General features: G+C 43.3%; 2 protein-coding genes across 3 annotated transcripts; one reads left to right on the forward strand and one right to left on the reverse strand.

Annotated features, from left to right (window-relative positions):
- The first annotated feature begins 8 nt into the window (after nt 1-8).
- Nucleotides 9-10,227, forward strand: IKBKB (inhibitor of nuclear factor kappa B kinase subunit beta). The gene is made up of 21 exons (XM_079328816.1): nt 9-154; nt 227-321; nt 970-1,087; nt 1,840-1,909; nt 2,332-2,420; nt 2,877-2,966; nt 3,330-3,454; nt 3,784-3,891; nt 4,201-4,330; nt 4,781-4,975; nt 5,236-5,350; nt 5,651-5,774; nt 6,028-6,179; nt 6,293-6,354; nt 6,797-6,906; nt 7,162-7,211; nt 7,726-7,825; nt 8,012-8,159; nt 8,356-8,483; nt 9,194-9,284; nt 9,782-10,227. Exons 1-21 carry the CDS (start codon nt 50-52, stop codon nt 9,848-9,850), a joined length of 2,274 nt encoding a protein of 757 aa, XP_079184942.1. The 5' UTR covers nt 9-49; the 3' UTR covers nt 9,851-10,227.
- Nucleotides 10,228-10,272: 45 nt separating this feature from the next.
- Nucleotides 10,273-22,990, reverse strand: VDAC3 (voltage dependent anion channel 3). Of its 2 annotated transcripts, none has more exons than XM_079328834.1 (9): nt 22,905-22,990; nt 21,075-21,146; nt 19,917-19,966; nt 15,932-16,084; nt 14,824-14,876; nt 13,359-13,586; nt 12,292-12,442; nt 11,360-11,417; nt 10,273-11,114 (listed from the first exon to the last, which is right to left on the reverse strand). In XM_079328834.1, the coding sequence occupies exons 1-9, from the start codon at nt 22,951-22,953 to the stop codon at nt 11,023-11,025; spliced, it is 906 nt and encodes a 301-aa protein (XP_079184960.1). In that variant the 5' UTR covers nt 22,954-22,990; the 3' UTR covers nt 10,273-11,022. The 2 variants fall into 2 exon arrangements, with proteins under 2 accessions (XP_079184960.1, XP_079184961.1); XM_079328835.1 differs by lacking the exon at nt 22,905-22,990 and adding an exon at nt 22,348-22,844 and having other exon boundaries at nt 10,575-11,114.
- Nucleotides 22,991-23,045: the final 55 nt, after the last annotated feature.

A 23,045-nucleotide genomic window follows, 5' to 3' on the forward strand; every position in this document is an offset into this window, starting at 1 on the left:
TCGCGCCGGAGCCGGAAGCGCAGGCGCCGGGAGCGGAGCCGGGCCCGCCATGAGCCGGCCGCCCGCGCTGCAGGCGCTGACCTGCGGGCCCTGGGAGATGCGGGAGCGCCTCGGCACCGGCGGTTTCGGCAACGTCATCCGCTGGCACAACAAGGTAGGGGGCGGCCGGGCCCGCGGCGCCGCGGGTCGGGACCCGTGCTCAGCCCAACCCGTGCTGTGCCCACAGGAAACCGGCGAGCAGGTGGCCATCAAGCAGTGCCGCCAGGAGCTGAGCCCGCGCAACCGCGACCGCTGGGCGCTGGAAATACAGATCATGAAGAGGTGAGGCGGGGCGGGGACGCGGCCGGGCCGGGCGGAGGGGTCACGGCCCTGGAGCGCGGATCTGACGGGCGCGCCGAGGGAAATGGTGGCGGAGGCTTTCGGCCAAGGGATCCCCTTCCGGGAGGTGCCCGGTTCCCTGCGGCGGCAAGTGCGGGCAAGTTCACGCGTAGGACAACTTCACGTTGTGCTGCATCAGACTCTTGGGTCTCACGCTGTCATCTTCGGCTCGTCTGCCGTGTCCTCAGCGCTACAGCAATGGTGCTTCTTAGCCGCTGCTTTGCCTGATTTACCGTCTGTTCCGGGGCAGTCCCTTGGGGTGTTGGATTGACATTTTCGGGTGTAGTTTGCAGTTTGGGTCATTTCCGGATGGTGGCAACAGACTGTCTTGCACTCCTTTGCAAGGCTTGTTGCCGTACCTTCTAGGCAGATGTATAATGCATACGTGTCAAAGAAACACAGTCTTGTACGTCAAATGCCAGGAGTTGTAATGAGTCTAGATACGTGACAGATGCAAACCTTTAGAATTCACTAATTCAATTTCTAAAAGGATTTATGACCACGTAGGACTTTGAGCGGTGACCGTGAGCATGTGAAACTGTAGAGCAGTTGCAGAATGTCACGTCTACTTGCCTAATTTTTGTTCCGCAGACTGAGCCATCCCAATGTGGTGGCTGCCCGTGATGTCCCTGAAGGGATGCAGAAGCTCGCACCAAATGACTTGCCATTGTTGGCCATGGAGTATTGCCAAGGTGGAGACCTCCGCAAGGTGAGGTCCCAGGGGTGGTAATCAAGGAATGGATTGGCTTCTAATCTGATCCTAGGTTTTCTACTGAAGTTTTTCCTTAAAACCTTTGCTTTCACATCTTGATGCTTCCTAATTCTAGTCGTGGCATCAACCAGTGTTGGTGATTTGGTCTTTGATATTATGTTCAGCTTTTGAAGACTTAAGTTCTTTGTGAAACTCTTTGTGTTTTTTTGGGTGCAAGTGACACCGTGAGAAGTTTGCACATAAAGAATGGTGGCAAACATAAGGGATGTGCAACACTACATGAGTATGGCAAAGACCATTGTAGGGTAGGTGTGTCTGTAGGTTGTACCCTTCCTGAAAGTGATTGACTCCTGTCTGTCACAGGAAGAAATAACACATGATAGTTCTAATCCTAAGGCTTTTGTGACCTTTGCCGTAATCCATAGCTAAAACACAGACTTTAGGCCTCAGATTGGAGTTGATACTGTCACGCCCTGGGGAAATGGCAAAGAGGGATGGAACAAATAGAAGGATGAGAATGAGATGACAGTGATTTCTTTTGCCTGCTTCTTTATCCTCCCATGCAATTAAACCAAGGCACGAAGCTGTAATTGCTGCTGCCACTGGTCACAGTCATTCTTGAGTTTTGTGCTTCTTGAGAATTTGATTGCTGTTGCTGAAGCCTCTTGCATCCCTGAGAATTTGTGGGACTGTCGGCCTCACTCAGGATAGAGGAGGGAAAGACTACATTCTGTATTGCTTACTTGCAGTACCTGAACCAGCTGGAGAATTGCTGTGGCTTGCGGGAAGACTCTATTCTTATCTTGTTATCTGACATTGGTAAGTGGTAGCAGTACCTTCAGTTGTCTGAGCTATGGAAACCGTTTTAGTCCTGAATCCACTCTCCAGATATACAGCAGTGACCTTAGCGACTACGTTTTGGACTGACCTTTTATGATCTTGATCATCCGTCAAAAGTGTTGGGAGTCTGGGGAGGTCCTTGCCTTCTGGAGGCTAGCCAGTGTTACTGCAGTTTACAGGAAGGGTGTGAGGGAACACCCAGAGAGAGAACTCAGCTTGTGTCCAAAGTTTTATCATGCTGGATGCTGACTTTATCCCTTATACCCAGTATTTCATTGTATATTTGATGTACAAGGTTTGATATGAAAGCCATGCTTATTACTACGTAGAACTGAATCCTTACTGAGTTTGTGTTAGGTACTTTAATTATGCTCTTACAACTGGCTTTTTCTGTGTTTCAGCTTCTGCTCTCAGATACCTTCATGAGAACAGGATCATCCACAGAGACTTGAAACCAGAGAACATTGTGCTGCAGCAAGGAGAGCAAAGGGTAAGCAGGAGGCAGTTATCTTTACCTGCACAGACAAGTAAGTGTACAAGGAATATGCATGTGCTTCATGCAGTCCCTCTGCAAGAGCACTCAGCCCAGGATAATGCCCGTCTCAGGTCACCGTGTCAGATGAATAGTATTCTGTGTGCAGCTGAGACATTGTATTAGACATCTGTTAACACCTGACATTTTGACTGTCAACTATTAAGGAAAGAACCAGACTGTACTGATTGACCAAAGATTGGAAGGAGCTAGACACATAATTGCTAAGTGTGCTACGACACTTTCAAATTCATTATGGTTTTAGAAATCTACAGTTGCCTTCCGTTTCTCCTTCTGTCTCTTCACTGGCACCTTTCCTGCATAGCTTTGAACAGCTGACCCTTTTCTTTCTGCTGTATGATGTGCTTTTAACAGGACTTCAGTCTAGCATTCTTATTCTCTGTTATGTTTCAGTTAATACACAAAATCATTGACCTTGGTTATGCTAAGGAGCTGGATCAGGGTAGCCTATGCACATCCTTTGTTGGGACTCTGCAGTACTTGGTAAGGAAGGAGTTCAGCTTCATCTGGAAGAGCAGCTACTGCTTTCTGGTGGGATAGAATTAACTGTTATCAAGCTTTGGGCTGGGATTAAGTACTTGCGTGATATGGGATGTGTTTGTTGTGCTGAAGCTAGCAAAGGTTACTGCTTTTTTGCTGACACTGGTTTTTATGCTAGCTATTTCTGTTACAAATAAGCAGGAGTGCCAGTAACCTGTGCTGCCCACTCCGAGAAGGTCTTAAAGTGCGTTGAGAGGCAGTGTTCAGTAATGTCTTTAATCATTTGTACAAAGATTAATGAGATGTTAAGGGACAGAGAAAGCTAAGAGCTGGGTGGCTTTGTCTCATGTATGTAAACTGTATCAGGCTCCAGAGCTGCTGGAACAGCAGAAGTATACAGTGACAGTGGATTACTGGAGCTTTGGCACACTTGCCTTTGAGTGCATTACCGGCTTCCGACCATTCCTACCCAACTGGCAGCCAGTGCAATGGTGAGTGAGCTGTGCCTGGGTGATGAGTGGGCATGATGTGATGTTCCTGTTTACAGGAAGTAGAAGTGTGGTACCTTGATTCTGAGGATAATATCCCTATATTCCTTGCCCTTGTGGAAACTGACCCCCTTCACAGGAGTTTGACCCACTTGAGCAAGTTCAGCATTCCTGATATTGCTCTGTGGGATAAGGGCTGACTCCTGCAGGGCAGGTAACAGAAACCAAAGTGGCATCTGTGTTATATCTGTCGGGGGTAGCTTTAAGAGCCTGCTTGCATGTAGGCTGGGAAAGACAGGCAATTATTTCACCATTGTACTTGCTTACATTAGGCATACAAAAGTGCGTCAGAAGAGCGAGCTGGATATTGTTGTTTCAGAAGACTTATCCGGAGAAGTCAAGTTTTCTAGCAGTTTGCCCTGCCCGAACAATCTAAACAGGTGATTGCTAGAAATTGCTGTGCTGAGAAAAAACTGAATGTTCTGCAGAAGGACCAAGTTTATAATACATGCCTTACTGCGTTAATCTGTGAGTAAATTGGGTGCATAACACAGGCAGTAGTGCTGTTGCTTGTCAGACTTGTGTAGTCTTGGTTTCTGCCTTCTAAATACTGCATTTGTGATGAGGGGGGTGTAGTATTGCAGGGAGAAGGGGGAGGGAGTTTTGTCAGTTCTCCCACACAGAACAGGCCATATGGTTACTGCTAATGCACTTTTACCTCCTCTGATCTCCTGGTTTTTATTACTCAGTGTTTTGTCTGGGAGGCTGGAGAAATGGCTGCAACTCATGTTAATGTGGCACCCACGTCAGAGGGGTACAGATCCTATATATGGACCCAATGGTTGTTTCAAGGCTTTGGATGACATTTTGAACTTGAAGGTAAGCAATAGGTCTGCATTACCCTGAAAAGTTTTCCACAGAGCAGTTGCCTGTAGCCTGTGAAAGGAGAGGCTTGAATCATAAACTTAGGAGGAAGTGCAAGGCAGAAACTTGTAGAACTGTCTCCTGACAGTGACAGGTGCTTTCCTCTTGCTTTGAGGACAAATACTCCCTGAGCTTGTTGGGAGTAGTAAATAGCTTCTGTGCATGCTTAGTTCCATATTCTGGTAGAGGATTCTACAACTGAAGCTATTTAATTGCCATGTGGCCTCTCTCCCACCTGACGGAGGATAAGAACTCTGCCATAATGTTAGGAAGTAACTGCGAGGTGCCTTCTTGAGTCTGCCAGGTGCTTTGAACAGTTTGTTGGTGGTCTCAGTCTCTCAATCTCTGCTCTAGCATGACCAGTGTATCTTCAGCCTTTCTCATGCCATGCTCCTCTTCTTGTAGTTGCTTCATGTTTTGAACATGGTTACGGGAACTGTGCACACCTACCCTGTGACAGAGGAAGAGACTCTGCAGAGTGTGAAGGCCAGGATTCAGTCAGATACGGGAATTCCCGAACAGGACCAGGAACTCCTGCAGGAAGCAGGGCTTGCATTGTTTTCTCAGAAGTTGGTCACTAAACATACAGGTGATAGCAAGGTAAGCCTGCATACTCCCTTTCTTGTTTTGAGTGAATAAGAATACACTGCTCTCATTTTGGGATCACAGCACTCCCTGCTGTTGTGGCATGCTTTTGGTATCGTTTGCTGTGGTATCCTTACAGCCTAACAGCCACTGGAGCGTAGGTACCCTGTTGCCTTTGGTGTTGTGTGTTTGGCTGAGAAGGACTATTCTGTTTAGGGTGTTACCAAAGCTTGCTTTTCCTGAGGAAACCTAGCTGGGTCTTTTGTCCTCTGCAGGTGAATGATACTGCAGCTGCAGACACAGACCTCCTCTTCCTCTTTGATAACAAGAAGGTTTCCTATGAGGCTCAGGTGGCCTTGCGTCCTCATCCAGAAAGTGTTGACTGCATCCGTAAGGACTTCCTCTGGCATGAATGTGAAGGGGAGGGGTCTGTGTTGAGAGGAGTGTCCATGGGACTGAGAAGCAGTAAAATAGACTGTCATTTATTCAATTTTTGAGAAGAACCGAAAAAAGAAAGTGTTTGATTGTGATGCACTGGGGGAACCACAGAGGGGTTATCCAGCTCTAGGCTTTGCAGGCAGTAACATGCCCCTCAAGGGAGCAATGTTTTGGTCTGTTTTGTGATAACACAACTTTCCTGCTTCATGATGATACGTACATTTCCCTTTCCCCCACCTCCTCTGCTTTCAGTTCAAGATCCAAAGAAGAATCTCCCCTTTTTCCAGCTGCGGAAGGTGTGGGGTCAGATCTGGCACACGATCCGGATGCTGAAGGAGGACTGTAACCGGCTCCAGCAGGGGCAGCGAGCAGCCATGTACGGTGGCAGTTTCTCTAGAATACTTACCTCTGTCTTTGTGCTCTGATGAAAGAGAAGACAGAAATGGGACCCTGTTGGAATAGGGAAGCCCATGATTGGAGCTGTAAGCAATTAATGAAAAGCTGAGAGTTAGCCCTTTGGCACAACCGCATTTGTCCTCACTGCTCTCTCAAGTATCTGCTTTGGATGTAAGTGGAGGCCTGGTGGATTTTTACTTTCAGAGGCTAATAGGACCTTCTTGTCCATGCAGGATGAATCTGTTGCGTTACAATAGTACCCTCTCGAAGATGAAGAATTCTATGGCCTCCCTTTCTCAGCAGCTGAAAGCAAAGCTGGACTTCTTTAAAACAAGCATCCAAATTGATCTGGAAAAGTATAAAGAGCAGATTGAATTTGGAATTAGTGAGTATAGCATCTAGCAAACAGGTCTTTTCATGCCTCTTATCCTCACAAAAACGCCTACCTCTTTCTCTGTGAACCTGAGAAAGCCAGTCACTCTTCTTTGATTCCTGTAGCTTCTGAGAAGCTGCTGTTTGCCTGGAAAGAGATGGAGCAAGCTGTGGAATTTTGTGGACGGGTATGTTTCTAAATCTAACTGCTTGTCATAAAGAAAAAGTGGCTTGTTTTTATTATCTCTCCCCTCCTCCTCATCCTTTTTCTTCATTATCCTAGCCTTAAATTGAAACTCCTTGTGTCTGGACCGGTTCAACCTTTCACATTGTTTTGGTTTGTGTGGCACTGTTTTTGTCCATTACTAGTACTACATGAAACTCACTCGGTTATAAGGCCTAGGTGGGAAAAGAGAGATCTTGGGGAAACCCCAAAAATGTCTTGGAAGCTGTTTTATCCAAGAGCACCGACCTAATTTTACCTTAAATTGAAAGGACTCATTTGTCTTCGGCCAAGACTGCTGTTTGCATCTTGCTGGTGTGTTTAGAAATATAAATGAGAAAGAAAGAGCCAGTGGGAGTGGTAGTGTCTCAGGCTGTTCTGTTGCTTATGTTTGACTGTGCTTTCAGGAGGATGATGTGGACCAGTTAGTGAAGAGGATGATGGCCCTGCAGACAGACATTGTGGACCTGCAGAGAAGCCCACTAAGTCGTAAACAAGGAGGAACACTGGAGGATTTGTGAGTTGAACGACTTTGAGCTTCAGATGCAGGAGTGTTTCTAGCTGAGCTTATTCACTACAGGACAATGAAAGGGCTATTTCTTCCCAAATTATGGGGAACTGGGAGGACTTTAACACCAAAAATGGTTTTTGACTCATCTCTCATTTGTCTGAAATTGCAGACAGGTATACAAAAGATTTGCGTTCTCAAACTATTTGTTCTCAATTTTGATTCTTTGGAAATCCTTTGTTTTTTCTTGCGTTTTTCTTCTAGAGAAGAACAAGCCAGAGAGCTGTACCGAAGACTGAGAGAGAAGCCAAGAGGTAAAAGACACTTTAGCTCAAGGTCAGCTTGCTTTGTGCAGATAGTAAGTTTGGAGATGCAGTAAGGATCACTGAGAAAACTTCTGCCTTCTAGGCCTGCCCAGACATGGGCAGCACATGGCCTTTCCTGGACTTGCCTTTCTTTTGAGAGGGGAGTCAGGGAGTCATTTTCACACTAGGCCAGCCTTCCTGTCTTGGTGCTTTGTAAGCTGTTCTCGAAACTCTTCTGGAGCTCTTCTCAGCAGGCTGTTGCCACGAGTATTACTGCTGCTTCTGTGTAGGAAGAATGGAAGACATGGCTGTTCCTTTGATACAGTCCCAACTCCCCTTTTCAAGTTCTTTAAATTTTGAAGAAGGTGGCAAAAATTCAGTGTAATTAATCCCACCCAAACTCACATATCCTGAACTTTGGATCTGTTTCAGGATGGAAGCAGTAGTGGAAACAAGCCACTAAGAAACTTCTCGCTCTGTCCTGTAAACCTACCTTTTTCTCTGTAATACTGACTCATTCCAGATCAGAGGACAAGTGGTGACAGCCAGGAAATAGTACGACTGCTCCTGCAGGCAATCCAGACCTTTGAAAAAAAAGTTCGAGTCATTTATGCCCAGCTCAGGTGAGCTTTGTAGATTTTATTCAGAGTTGAGAGGAGACGTTTTCTCTTCCAGCAAGAGAAGGTTTAAAAATCAGTGCATATAGCTAATGAGATCTTGCCATGTGGGTTACAGGAAATAAGTAGCTACGGTAATGTTCTATTGCAGTGGCCCATGTGAGATCTGATTAGTTTTTACTTTTTTAATAGTAAAACTGTAGTTTGCAAACAGAAGGCATTGGAATTGTTCCCCAAAGTGGAAAAAGTGATGAATCTGATGAGTGAAGATGAGGAAACAGTTGTTCGGCTTCAGGAGAAACGACAGAAAGAACTGTGGAACTTGCTGAAAATTGCTTGTGTAAGTAAAATAAGAAGTCCAGTTTAATCCGAGAATATGATTTGTAGCACAGGTTACTGAAATAATAATAAATTGAGTATGTCCAGTGATTCTTTTCTTTATTTTGAGTTAAAGCCAAGTTTCAGGTTGTCTTATATTCCTGGCTGCTGAAAAGTAGTGGAAATAATTGCACTCGAATATTGTGTGTTTTCTTCAGAGTAAAGTCCGTGGTCCTGTTAGCGGCAGTCCGGAGAGCATGAACACGTCACGTCTTGGGAGCTCAGGTCAGCTGCCGCTGCAAGTCCCTTCTGGAACATACAATTTATCAGAATCTGTAAGAAGAAGGTGAGGCAAAGTCTGGAGTTGTTCAGCTGCTAATGCCAGCATTAAATAATGAAATAATGGCACACATGGTTTCTCATATTTTACACTTTGTGTTCAGCTTGCATTGTCAGCAGTTTTGGTTTACTTAGTAGTTAGATTTTCTAGGGCTTGCAGATCTTCCTTATGAAAAATGGGGAATCGTGTACAGCTTCACTTCCCCTTGCCTCAGTAATAAAGGTATTTTTTTTTGTTTTCTCCTTAAATCTGAGATGGTTAGGCTGACTTGGAAGTACACTGCCAGCAAGAACTGTTTAAGCACTGTCATGTAACGTCATAGTAGCTGAAGCTGTATGATTTGAGGAGACTGCTGGAACCAAGCAGGTGTAGTTCTGGCTTGCTTAAATCAACAGGGTCACCACTTGGAAATGAGACCCGAGTTTATTTGCATGTTGCTCTATCCTTAAGTTTATAGGCTGTTCTCAGCTTTTTCCCTAGCAACAGTGGTTCCACATAGTAAGAATCCAATCCCATCTTGGGATACATTTCCTTTCCCCTGTCCAATAAATCAGGGGTTAGCACCAACTTTTCAAGTTGCAGTATGAATTATAAGCCAATGACCTGACCAACATTGGTGTTTTGCAGAGTATCTGCCAGGAATATTTGTTAATGATAGAGGCAGCGTCTCTTTAAATTGCCATAGAAATTAATAGTGTAATAATTGTCCCCTTCAGCGAGGAGCTGCTGCTGGAATCTCGGAAACTTTGTAGCCAGCTAGAAAATGTGATGCATGACACAATGAAGGATCAAGAGCAGAGTTTCTTGGTAATGTATTCATTCTTCTATAGGTTGACTGGAGAAGGGCATGGCTTTAAAGTTCTGCTTGTGCAACTTTGCCACCACTAATACAGCTAATTGAAATCTGCAATTTACTCTTGGCCAAGGGGAGAGTAGGAATGCAGAGATAGGAAGCAGCTGTCCCCTCACAATCTGCTGCCATACTCTGCCAAGACTGGGAGCCATGGACTGGGAACTTGTGCTGAACAGTAAAGGAGGGGGCGAAGCACTTGGCTGTTGTACAAAAATATTGCAATATTGGGGTGATGGAGGGGCGGTACAGTGGTGGGCAGGGATGTTTAATTTAATGATGCAGAATACTAAAAGGAGAGTAAAATACTAGAGAGTGCAAGGAGGTTATCTCTCCTTGACAGCAGTCACATGGCTCATCATGAAATTACATTGTCCAGCTTGTTCAGAGTAAAACTCGTGTTAAAACTTTTAGCTCAATTGTAAGGTAGTGCTGAACTTCATTTGTTCTCTAGGCTCTAGACTGGAGCTGGCTGCAGCTTCAGGTAGAAGAAACAAACAGTCCAGAACAAACCCAGATGTAAAATCACCTTGGTTGCCTCAGAAGCCATGCTACCTTGGGAAGCCAACTGTGAAAAGCTGCTGCCTCTCAGAAGGGAACATCAACTGCCTTCTACTATCACCAACTGCTTCTGTGATACATATGGCCTAGCTTTTAGTATTCACTTCTCAGATACTTTTTCACAAAGATACAGTAGGGAATGCCTGTTCTAACTGCTTGTAAAATGTTCTTAATTGTGCCTTAAGACAGCAGATAGTCTATCCTAATATATCTTCCCTTAGGCATTGCCTGTGGCTGTTTTGCTGCATTTTAGGGTTTTTAAGGAACACTGAACAAGAATATAGACCTAGTCACTGGCAGATGTCACCTTCCTAATGAACTGTGAACTGCATTTCTTAACTTTGCTGATTTGCACTTTTTTTCTTTAAGTGTAATGGTTGTACTTTTATCTAATACTTGTTTCCTCTATGGGAACGAAATTATCTAAAACAAACTTTTGGTTTGCTCTTTTTGATGCCCTCAATAACATTATAATGGAAAAAGCTGCTTTCGCTGTGCAGGTCTGTAAAACATGAGAGGTGTAAGAATGTTATCCTAGAAACCACAGGAGAAGGAAATCTTCAGTGTACAGGTATTGTGTAACAAAACATTTGTAGATTATCTATTAACCTTGCTTAAAGTTGCATGAAAAAAGACGAAGAAACCCAGCTGGATGGAACCTTGGGGAGAGTCAACACACACCAACCTTATGTTCTGACTGTGACCAATTTATTTCATTCTGATGGAACCCCAAATTTCCACTACAGCACAGAGACCTCCTTTTATAAAAGCCTGTGAAGTATAGGACATGCAAAATTCAATACAATAATGGGGAGAGGTTGGATTTTCTTCCAGTTTTTTTTTTGTTGGGGTTTTATTTTTTTGGGGGGGGGGTTTTTTTTTTTTTTGGAACAGATTTAAAATACAGGAAACTGAAATGTGGCACAAACATCACAACTTCCATGCATGCCTTCAAGTGTCTTCCTTTGTTGTGCTGGCACACTCGAGACTTCAGCATTGGGTTAAATTCATTCTTGGGAAGAGTAGAAAGTTCACACTTCTTCAAATTTCAGAGTAATATTAAGGCTGAAATGCACCGGGTACACTTTTCCTTCATCTTCCAGAGCACCACCAGTTGTTTTACTTAAAGCTGTGTTAAGCTTCCAGCTCAAATCCCAGCCCAATTTTGTGACCTCCAGCACTGAAATTCTTGCCGTCAATCAAGCCTGAGAGGGTCAGCTTTACACCTACAAAAGCAAGTCATGAGAACCATCACACACCAGATCCCTACAGTGCTCTCCCGCAGGTACCCAACCTCACTCATGTGGCTCAGCTGCCACACGAACTTGTTTACACAGACATCTTTTACTTCTCTGATCTGCCTAAAGACTTCTAGCTCCTTTGTTCATCTCTTCTGGCCGTAAGATGACATTGGATTAAACCACAGTGTAGCACTTCATGCTATTTGCTGCTACCATTGTGAATTACGTACCAGGTCGGAGGGTCTGAGTGTAACCAATTCCAATGAGGCTGGCATTGTTCACTTTAGCCTACAAGAAAAAAGAATATTTATAAACTGTGTTTAAGTATTTGTATAGAAGTGTCCCAGTGCCCTCAGAAGGTGGCTTATGCATTAATGCTCTTTAGCTACTTGTAGACCAACCTCTATTAGAAGCATGTTCCAATCTTTTCTAAGGAGTTTCCAGCTTAAGAAAATGGTGGTCCAGTTCTGCCTACACAAAATGCCATGCTGTTCCTCATTGCCTTCTCTATTATGTCTTTTTATCCTTTAAAGAGTCACTCACTACAGTCCCTCAGAACCTGTCTTGTTCACATCACAGAAGCGATTTTCTTTTTTCTTCCAGTGAGCTAGAAATACATGCATATGCAATCCCCTTTTTGCATTACTACGTTTTGAGCTCTTTACAATAGTATTGAACATCTTTAATTCTGGTTCAATGGTCCAGGAACTAATTGTTGTTTTGAAACATAAATGCTTGCTACTTCAGTTCTTAGTATTAAAACACATCAACTGACTTTCAATGGTTAACTTACTGTCAGGAGAAGTCAGCTGGACTTTCACCACTGTAACTATAATATGGTTTATATTATGGATTTAAGAACTAAAAGGACACTGTGTCCTTTTGTTACCTCTTGAAATACATTTTGCACCACACCAGCACACTACTCCAAGCACACTAGTCAGACTATTTCACTATGGACAAAATTACATTTTAGATTTTTCCCCCATAATTTTACAAGTATGATGTATGAGGTCCCAATTAAACTCTGAACCACAACAGAAGCCACAATTTGCAATCTACTGTGCTTCCTCAGTAACTAGTTAAAGCAACTGCTTCATAACATGAATTTTCAGTATTTAGAGGAGTTTTGAAATACTCATTTCTGTAACAGGATTCTTACCACAACGGAAGTCTTCTCATCCATTTGGTACTTTGCAGCAATACCAAAACGTGTGTTGTTACTACCAGCAGTCCATGCAAGATTGACTGATGTCTCCACTTGATCATTAACCTTCTGATAAATAGACCCACCAAACTCGGTGCCATCATTCCTGTTTGTAATAGATGCAAGTGTGTCAAGTCTTGCCTTGTTTAGTAACTCTTTAGATTAACTCCTCCCCACAATCATTTGATCATTATCTCCTAAAAGGAACCAAGAGATCCAATACTTCTCTGAAAATAGGCTCACTGCTTTTGAGGTGGAGCTAGCATACTCCTGATCATATTTTTTTACACAAAACGTTTTACTTGCAGAACGGAACAAGACTTTCCAACAGCGAGAGACCAACAGTTGGAGGTTCTGACCAAAAAAAACAAACCAAAAAACCCCCAAAAAACCTAACAAAAACAAAACAACCCACCCAGATAACCTGGTTGCTTGTCTCAAGTAAGCCAGTGTGCAGTAACACATAAAGGAGACTCCAGTTACAGGAATAAGAAGACTGAAAACAATGTTGTTGCATTACAACTGTTTAAATACACCATGTTCAAGGCATCTCAGGCCACCTGAAAGCAAAGACTAGAGCTATGCAGTGATGACAGCTGGAAACAAACAATGCTACACATGCCTTTCTCCTTCACCTTGGGCATTTCTGAGGGAGGAGTTTCCTGTTTGATAAAGAGGGTGAGAAGGTACAGTAGTTTCATTGAAGGCAGTTTTGTCTCATGCCATAAGAGAAGTTAAAGCTCACAGCTTTTAATTACAAATTACCATAAAGTGCCTTTACATCACCATATTAGATGTACAAACCCCAGAATTACTCTGAAACAAGGTATCAAGACAGCCAATTGCTGGGAGGCTGACCCTATTCCAGTTGTACCGGAAATGAAAATACTGAATATAAATTAATTTGAAACAAATCAGCATCCCCTTCCCTTCACCCACCTTTGACTTAAGGCCATTACTGCTAACTATTCCTATTGCTCAGCTCCTCTGAGAATGTTTATGTAGGCTCAGGTAATACTTACACATTAGTGTGCAGCTGGAAGTCTCCTGCCTTATATCCCAAGGCAAAATTATTTTGTGTAGTCTTATACTTGGCTGTATCAAAAGCCATCTGGTAGCCAGCAAGCCAGCCTTCAAAGCCCAACACTGCCCAGCCATAAAGGGTTGGTCCAGAGAGATCGATGTCTATGTTGCAGCCCACATGTATATGATCTCTTTTGTAGGAGGTCTTCAACTTTCCACTCTTCTTCCTGCAGAGAGAAACATGCAGTTTTATCCACACTAGTATACAAGAATGTAATACAAGCAGTTTTATTCCAGTATGTACATCCCCTAAGGCCAGCTAATGAAACTCCTGCAATCCCTACTCAAAACTGAGCTGCCGAAGAGGGGACAGGATAAGTATTATGGTGTTGCAAATATTCACACTGTCCCACTTTTCTCCCTACCATCCTCAAGAAGTAAGAAAGACAGAATAATTTCTCCATAATGCTTTAAAACCCATCTCAACTTTTTCTTCTCTGGAAGTGTAATGCGTTATGGCAACATCAGTTTCTTTCAGGAGCATCCATAAACCTGCAGCAACAGCAACAGTTTTCAATTAACTTTTCTCTGTTCTCTCCAGTGTTCCTTCTGTGTGCGGTGCTTGCTTTCCCTTCTTCTCTGCTGGAGATCAGTCTCCTCTACCAAAAACAGATTTCTTCATCCTCCAGATATCCACTTGCTCTGCCTTTTTCTGCCTCTCTTGTGATAACCCTTCCTCTCTCCAATGCATCTCTGTTGATTTTGCTACCAGTTCAAACACAACTACACCAAAACTTTACCATCTCTTTAATTCTCTACCCAACCTCCTTTCTCTTTCACTCAAGACACAGCAGAACACTTGTGCTATCTGTTGCTCACACCTAGGCCTGGGGTCTCATTTTTGACTTAGCTTCTAATTTCTCATATCCAAGCAGTATTTTAAACTCAAGATTCTTTTGTCAGGCTCTCCCCAACAATGAAGTAATGCCACGCGCTACCTGCAAAGCAGTCTCAATCTGTCTTTTTGCATTATTCAGACATAAACACCCCTCCTTTGCTCTACTACTTACCAAATTTAAGTACATGAGAATTGAGAAAGACAGCTAAGTGCTATTCCACTGCCCATTCTACCTCCTCATTCAACTGTGCACAGACAAAAGTATCATAAAAACAGAAGATTGCTTTACTGAGTTGACAGCCTTAGGACTGTCAACACCATGAACACCTAGTTGTTTAAGGGGAGAGTTAAGAGATCTAGTACCTGCTGCAGAACAATAAATTTGCCACTGGCCAAAAAGCTGAAGAACGCTTTCAAGCAGAACTTGTCTGAGTTAAGTATTATCCACTGCCTGCAGAACTTTCTCCAATAAATGCTGATCTTTTACACAATGAACAGAATAAGAAGATTTAGAAGTTATGGGAAATTCTACCATTCCTTAGATAAAGGTAATAGAAAATGCTTACCCTGTGTTTGGTACAAATGTAGTGTCAATACCCAGCTTCAACCCTGCAGCCAACTGCAAAGAAAAACAGACATCTGCTAAAAAACCAGTTGAAACACAATTTGCTATATTCCACTACTAGAACACTACTTCCTATCTAAAGAGAAAACAAAATACGACCATAATGTCTCCCTCATGACTGACAATGAAATTTGAAGATCCTGCATGACAAAGCATTAAAATAGGACTTTTTCTTCCCACAATGAAGCCATTTAACAGCACAGACTTTGTAGGTATGTTTTTACATATGGGAAGATAAAACATCTAGTGCTGAAAACAAGAAAATTATTCACAGAATAATGACAGGAAGAAAACTACTCACTTCATGTTTACTTTATAGTTCAAACAGTCCATACAATAGCTCAAAAATCTCTCTCAAAATCTACACATATTCTGTTAAGAGACAGTACTTCTTCACAGGCCAAAGCATGTACCCATCTCATTTCCTCCCACCTTTGTTATTCCCTAAACACCATTTTCCATTTTAAAGCATGGGCAGAAGTACAAACATAAATGGCCACCCAAGGCAGACAGCATGACAGAATTTTTACTAACTTTGGCATCATTATCTTACACGCAAGGCATTAAGTGAAAGGCATAAAACTATTAATGTCAAAACTGTCTTTTGAGAGCAGTCCTCTGTGTAACCAGTGGCAAGCTGCAAGCACTCATCTTGCTCTTCAACCTTACAAAATATATTCAATCTCAAGGCAGCCAAACTGGAGTGCTTATATGCTAAAGCATTTAAAATTATGAGACCTGTCTTTGGTTTTCCTGCCTGATTGCAGCAGTAACAGTTCTATGTAGTAAGCTCATTCAACTGGTTAGGTAATTCCCCCCAGCTGTAACTGTAGCCCTACATCATCACCTAGCAGCACATGGCTAGCAGCACTAGGCTCTGGGAATGCCAGCACCCTCCACTCCCAGCCTGCCTGTTCTGCAAATACATATCACTTCTTTTAATACTCTAGATACTTTTGTGCAATCTTCCATCTCCAGTGCTTTCTGCTCAACTCAATACTGTCTCATACCAGCTGCAAAACATTTCCAAAGTATCTACTTGGTCTTACCTGATTCTCAACAGAAACTTCTGTTCCCAGTGTGTTATCTGTGTTCCACCTCTGGATGAATGTCAGTCCCTGGTCTTTGACCTGATATTTGGTCTCTAGACTGCCTGAAGCCTTGCCTGTGTCCGTGTTGGAAGAACCAGTTGCGGTGAACTCCTGTCAAGAGCACAATATCACAGAATCACAAAACAGTCTGGGTTGGAAGGTACCCGAAGGATCGAGTCCAATTCTCACATGAATGGCCCATACAGAGATCAAACCCACAACCTTGACATTATCAGCACCATGCTCTAATCAAATGAGTTAATCAGAGGGTCATGAGTTTCAGCACTCTTTATATTTAATTACATTCAATTTTTTCACTTGTCAGCACTATGCCAGCACTCATACCCTCAGGCCTTTTGACAGAACCCTCAAAATCATCATCCTCTTCTTCCTTACCCTACCTAAAATGATTTCTTTTGCATCACAACATGCTGCTCCTTCTGGCATCTCTGTTCTGGGGATTTCTTTTATTGAGGTGTACTGATAGAACCTTGGAACTTGCCTAGGTTGGCAAAAGCCATATTACACAAAGACCCAACACCTTCATTTACTTTTAATCGTGTGACTTTAATTACTTGCTCCCCCATCTTAACTTTACCATGCTTTTCCCAATCTTATCAATCAAAAAATCCTTTTCCTGATTTTCACTGCCAAAGTGGCAGTTATTTGAACATTCCACAATTTGCTCTGTACCTTCACATGACTCCATGCCCAAATACTTGCTTGGGACACAAAGCTGTATATATATATTCCTGGGGTTTTCTTCACAATTTCCTCTAATTCTCTTTATCATCTTACTAGTACTGTCTCAACCGTGGATGAAAAAGCACCTGTTGCAGTCCTGGACATCTGCTCCCCCTTAGGAAAAGCAATCCTACATTCAAGTTACACTGTTAGATGAATAGCAAAAAGAAAAAGGGAGTTTTTTCTCACATTTCTCCAAACATCTTGTGTGTTTCTTCATTGTAATAATTTTTCCCCCCAGTGTTTCAGCAGTGAAAACAGTTTTCTGGTGAACTGATGCTTTTCATACTGACTCCTGCACCCTAACGCTGTGGTTCCCCGTAACATTTCTGCTGCTGTCATTTAGGTTCTTCACATCCTGTGGTGATGGCTTTAGAACCTCCTCCCCAATTTCTCTCTCATTACCTTAGCCAGTAACTCCACTTCAGAAGATAAGTCACTCTTCATATGGCACCTTCGAGTTGCAGATCTCTTCTTCTTTACAGTATCAGAAAGTAATCTGACCCCAGATCTGTGACATGACTCTGTCAGGCTGGTCCTTCACTGAGCAGTGTAATGGAACCAACAGCTTTGAATTTTGGATAACATGAATTTTGTAAAATGCTATTTGGTCAGTCCTCCGCACATCAGAGCTTCCTGTCGCTTACAGGACTTGAAGTCTCAATGTACATCTCTCCTGGAATAGCTCAAGAGCTACTCAGTGTTTCATGCACAGCTGAGTATGAAGCAGTGAACAGGCACATTGCCACAGCAGTAAGCTCAAGGTGTATGAGGAGCAAGGTTTTATGAAGCATCTGAGAACTGGTCCCATTTGTTATCCTCACTTCTCAAACATTTCCCTTGAAGGAAGATAAATAATCTGTCACTACAAGTTTTGTTTCTCTTGAAGTTTAAATATTGAAAGATACAGTGCTTAAGAGACAGCAGGAGCCATTCTCCAACACACCCAAGCTTTGGAAGCCATACCCAAGCCCTGACTTTCCAGATCCAAGGTTGTATTCCTGGATGTACATTACTTTCACAATTCTGGACTCTGCAGAGCACACAAGGATACAAATACTGTCTTTAAATGGTTGTGAAGTGCTAGGGAGCCAGGTCACATTCCTTGCTTGGGGCTCTGAGGGATGCTGCTGGGGGAGGGGACACCTACTTAAGCCAATGCCCTACTGCAACAGCTCAGCAGTTAGAACACATCTAGCCAGCTAACAAAAATGTGACAGAAGTCAGGATGTGTTAAGACTACTACAAGACATAACTGATATATAGTGTTCTCATGTGACTTCCACAAATTCAGTGTAAAGGCATCTCAAACCCACATCGGAATTCAGAAGTAACTTTCTTCTAAGCTTCGAACAGGTAACTGATTAAAAAAGCTTGGTTTCTTTCTCAGATCAAGCAAAGGACAGACTGTAAACACTTGTCTCAAAGCCAAAGGAAATAAAAAACCCTGCACTGCCATATGATCAAAAGCCAAAGCATTCTGTCAGGCCTCAAGAACTCAATCTGGTTCTGGAAGCAGGATGCCACAGAGACAGAAGTCTGGTGCCATCCGTGTAAATCAGAACGTCTCACCAATACATAATTTCTTGAATTTTTTTATCTGAAAAATCAAACTCATTCTGGCTCCACATCACACGCCAGTCTGCATCAGCAGTTAAGTGCAGCTTCTCATTGTCCTTCTAGTTTATGGTACCCAGCATCTACAGGAGCACCATGCACTTAGTAGGCAAAACCACTTGCAATTTAATCAAGAGACACGATCATTGTGGTTTTCGAAGTCTAAGGGCACCACCACTGTTTTCTAAGCCCACAGGAAAAATGCTCAAATGTCTGTGTCACGACAATCGGAGGTACTATTAGCATCCACACATTAACTGGATCTCATACTTTGTTCATAACTTCATCTCCATCCCCAAAACTCTATTCTGTTGCATCAGAATCCTCATCAGAAACACTAACAAGCTGAAAACCTGAAGCAACAGGCAACTGTGCCAATACCAAATCTATCTTGTTTTCTCTCTCGCTGTTTTTACAGTGTTCTTGTTGTGAATTGTTGGACTAAGACTGCAAATGGCTTTATGCACAAGGATCACACAGCAGATTTAGAGCTCTGGACACAGTCAAACTGTACAACGTGAATAACAACATGACTAAAAATGAATCAACAGTTTACAAACTACTCAGTATGCAGCACAGAAAGCCTTGCCAGACAAAGCAATAAAGAGCAGACATGTTAAAACATATCACTATTCTTACCAACTGGATAACCATCCAAAGAAAATTGCATGGAAAAGAAAAGGCCATTTTAGAAATTAATACAGTTGTTCATGTTCCATCACAGTCAGAAGACAGCATAAATAACTATTAGCATATTATTTAAGAATCAAAACTTCCAGCCAGGAAAACTGCCTATCAAGAGAGTATCAGTAAGCGGAGAGAGTCATAGTAAGGAGACCACACAGTTCCTCGTGCCCACACATTCCTGGTGCACAACACAAATTCAGCTGAGACAGAATACAGTAACACAAAACTAGGGACTTACACCACTTGCACAAGAATGCAAGAAAAGGAGGGAGCTCAGGCAAATACCATCACAAAGTAGGCCAAAAAGCAGCACGTCTTACCAATCAGAACACCGCTGAGCGGTAAGATGTGCAGAATTCAGTCAGTGTAAGAAAAATATTATCTAGTAAATAATATATGCCTATGGTTAAAGATCAAAATTATGACACCTATATTCTGGGTTTTGCCAGTCCTCCTGTGAAACTGTGAGGAAGCTCCACTTCTCCATCATTAAAATGGGGATCATAGAATAGTCTGTTATTTGGAATGCAAAAACTTACTTAAGCTCTCAAATTCTACATACAGGGTACTGCAGAAGGACTGTTCTCTTTAATTAAGTCATGAATTTTAAGCACAGTGGAAATGAGTGAAAACACAGTTAAGTTAAACTCTGGTGTTTATTTGTCCCTTTTGGATAGAAGTTCCTCCAGACTAAAAATCCTATGAACGCCACAGGAAAAGAAGTACTGCTACATCAGCTACATACTACTGCAGAAATATCTCACTCAGCTATGAGTTTTAAAATGAGAAATGAAATAGAGAAGCATCATCTGCTATCAAGTTAATGCTTGTTACCAGTTCAGGAATTTGTCCTTCCGTTGCTATGCTGCTGATGTTGAAAGCCTCCAGTACTTACCACCCCGCTGGAAGACTTGGTCTTCAACTCTAATTTGACCATTCCAAATCCTGAAAATAAAACAGCACACAGTGCCTGTTTCACTGAAAGATAAAAACAAGGCTTATTTTCAACATACCCAAAGCATGCCAGGTAGGGTATACTGGCCTGAAACAACCTATTTTCATGTTGAAACAGTAGTTGATCATGCCAAGGGTTACAAGGATTATGAGAAGAATGACTGAAGGAATTTTGAAAACTCAAAGTAAGTAGCCTCATAATTTACAATCATAACAGACACCAACCCTCAAGTAACTCCACCTTCTGTAGCTACCTGCTAGTCTAGGGCTCATCAATATAGTTAGCCATCTCTTCTGATTTACTTAGTTTATGTTTTATTTCTGATTGCAGGGTGGGAAATTTTTCTTTTCCTCTACTCCAAAAAACATGTTTCAACTTACTCCAATCAGTGCCATACTCAGAAGTATTATTGCCTTCTTCATTTTCTGTCTCCTCTGAAACTAGGGAAATATCTGGCCGTTGCACTAGGTAGAAAAGCTTGAAGTAACCAACACTAAAGCAGGGAACTTGAATTGATTTTAGCAAAGCCTGAACTCCAGGGTGGGAGAGACCACACCACAGTGCATTTAAGTTTTACGTAGCATATGGATTTGGGATAAAAATGAAACCTTTACTGCACACAAAATCAGATAGAAAAAAAATCAACACTTTCTAGTACTGTTTCCAGAAAAGAGACAAATGCAATACTGTGAAAATATCTGCACTCCAGATTTAACAATAGGCTATTCTGATTAACATAAAGATCACTCTGCCTCAGGAACCTATTTATTGCCACATACGGCCTCCTATAGCAATCTACATCAGTGTCCCTGATTTAATGACTCTAAATAGAAAAATAAGAAGGTTAAAAAGACTGATATGGAATCCATATTAAGGTCAAACTTGTAACCTTCGCCTCAAACTCTTTGCCACTGCAGTACTTTCATAACAAATGTGTCCAAAGTTCAGAATCAGAAGGGACTAGATATTTCAGGGCTCTGCTGATTTTCTGCCATAAGGTATTAGGGAGTCTCTGATGTACTCATGTTCTTACTGGCATTTTCAAGATACCCAAGAAAAAAATATGAAAGGTGATCAAACCATCCTCATCTTACTTACCATATCCCTTGTTGAAAACATCCCTGGCAGACTTTCCCAAGTCACTGTACGATGGTGGGACAGCCATTGGATCTGAAACATACAGAAAGCTGTAAGAATCTTAGTTGTAACAGCATAAAATCCAAACTATATCCAAAGCATTAATAATGTCTATGATTAGTAGTCTCCAAATATGTCACCAATACAGAACTGTCAGATTTTTGAAGAACATTCATCAAAGTCATCCTTGCATCATCATTGCTTTGTCAGAAACAAGATTCGATTCAAAGAGTTTATGAAAGCCAATCCATTATTTAGAATCACTGAACCCCAGATACTACATTCAACTCTGTTCGCTGGCCTCACACTCTTGCATTGCAGAAGGAACTTGGGGAGCCTTACTGATCTTCTGATAACGAGGAAACATTGTTTTTGTGACAAGATCCATTCTGAAAGGGACCCCAAGTGGCAAACGACATCAATGGTTAACAATTCCAAAGGAAAGCAGCTGTCACTTCCATCTGCACTTATGACTTCATGGAAAGTTTTTTCAGAGATATCAGTGAGTATTTCTGCACTGTGCACACCGAGCACCAAAAACTAAATTTGCTCATAGGGGTACATTTTCAAATACTGTTACAGTTAAGTTGGAGGACAAAGCTCAAAAGGATGGACAGGTAATGTTACAGTGCAGATAATCCATTTTGCTAGTTACCACAATTTAGGTATTTTGCATCAGACAGTCTGCAGTAAAGAAGCAGACAAACTCTTCCCCAGTGGAAAATGTCTTCCTCTTCTAAAATAAGTTTACATAAATGTAAAGGCACACCTGCTCCAGAAGAGAAGAGCTATCAGGTGCTCCTTTCATTTGACTTTAAGAGAAATTCTTTGCCATTCCTGCTGCTGATGCATTTGTTCACACTCTTCTCTGCAACACCCAACACCAGAAATCCCCGATCCCCCATTTATTTATACCAAACTGAAAGACTGATCTTAAAAGCAATGATGCGAACAAAACATATGCAAGTACTTGTTATCACTTGTCTCCCATCATTTTAGTTGCTTACTGGTGTACCCAGTTTGTCTGTTGTGAATGCAATACTACTGTCGTGCTTTCAGACAGCCAACTCTACCTAAAATTAAGCATTTGGGCGATTTACATAGCACAGTATACAAACGCTCTTTGTTCAGTGACTTAATAACTAAACCGCAGTATATATCTATCAGTACAATGGCTCAGTGGTCTTTGTGGATTCCTTCCAATTCACGATATTCTACGGTTCCATATATACACCTGTGGGGTTAGAGGATCGGGAGCCCATGGAAACATTAGAGAACACTCCATGATCACGATCCGCAGCTTTGGCGGCGGAGCCGGAGGGGCGGCGGCTGCGCGGCCCCGGGAGCACGAGCGCCGCACCCGCCCAAGCACCGCCCGCGTTACGCAACCGATAACGGAGCGGGCGCGCTCCGCCGCCGCTTCCCGGCCCAACGCCGGCGCCGTGGGAACGCTTGGGCGCTGCCGCCCCACAAGTCCGTGCCTCCGGCCGAGAAACCGGGCAGCTGCAAGACCCCTGGCCGGCCGGTGTCAGAGACAGAGCCGGCCCCGCATCCCGGGGCTGTCCTTTCGGCAACCCGTCACCCTGAGGACGAGGATCTGCCGCCGGAGCGAGCGGCCGGCGCCCCCTCGGGCCTCTGGCCCAGCCCCGCAGCGGCAAGGTGACTCGGGGGACGCCCGCCTCGGCCTCGGTGAGGCCCAGAGAACAGCACCGGGCTCCAGCCGGACAGCGGCGCGGGACCGGGATCGGAATCGGGACCCAGACCCGGCCCCCGCCGCGGCCCCGGAGTTACCTGCCGCCCGCGCTGCTCCGGCACGGCTCTCGGCGCCCCCCGTCCGCATGCGCGGCACCACCGCTGCGCACGCGCCGCAGCCAAGGCCCCGCCCACTCGGGCCGGCTGCGGCCGCGCGCCCCGCCCCGCCCCGCGCGCGGC

Source organism: Erithacus rubecula (assembly GCF_903797595.1).
Source record: "Erithacus rubecula genome assembly, chromosome: 29".
Classification (NCBI taxonomy): Eukaryota; Metazoa; Chordata; class Aves; order Passeriformes; family Muscicapidae; genus Erithacus; species Erithacus rubecula.

Excerpts from the sequence above, each read along its gene's own strand:
- IKBKB (XM_079328816.1), top strand. The coding sequence starts at position 50 with ATGAGCCGGCCGCCCGCGCTGCAGGCGCTGACCTGCGGGCCCTGGGAG. Across the intron at positions 322-969 it reads GAAATACAGATCATGAAGAG|ACTGAGCCATCCCAATGTGG; the intron begins GTGAGGCGGGGC and ends TTTGTTCCGCAG. Across the intron at positions 6,180-6,292 it reads GCAGATTGAATTTGGAATTA|CTTCTGAGAAGCTGCTGTTT; the intron begins GTGAGTATAGCA and ends TGATTCCTGTAG.
- VDAC3 (XM_079328834.1), bottom strand. The coding sequence starts at position 22,953 with ATGCGGACGGGGGGCGCCGAGAGCCGTGCCGGAGCAGCGCGGGCGGCA. Across the intron at positions 21,147-22,904 it reads CGGAGCAGCGCGGGCGGCAG|ATCCAATGGCTGTCCCACCA; the intron begins GTAACTCCGGGG and ends TGTATGTTTCAG. Across the intron at positions 19,967-21,074 it reads TGTTTTCAACAAGGGATATG|GATTTGGAATGGTCAAATTA; the intron begins GTAAGTAAGATG and ends TTTTATTTTCAG.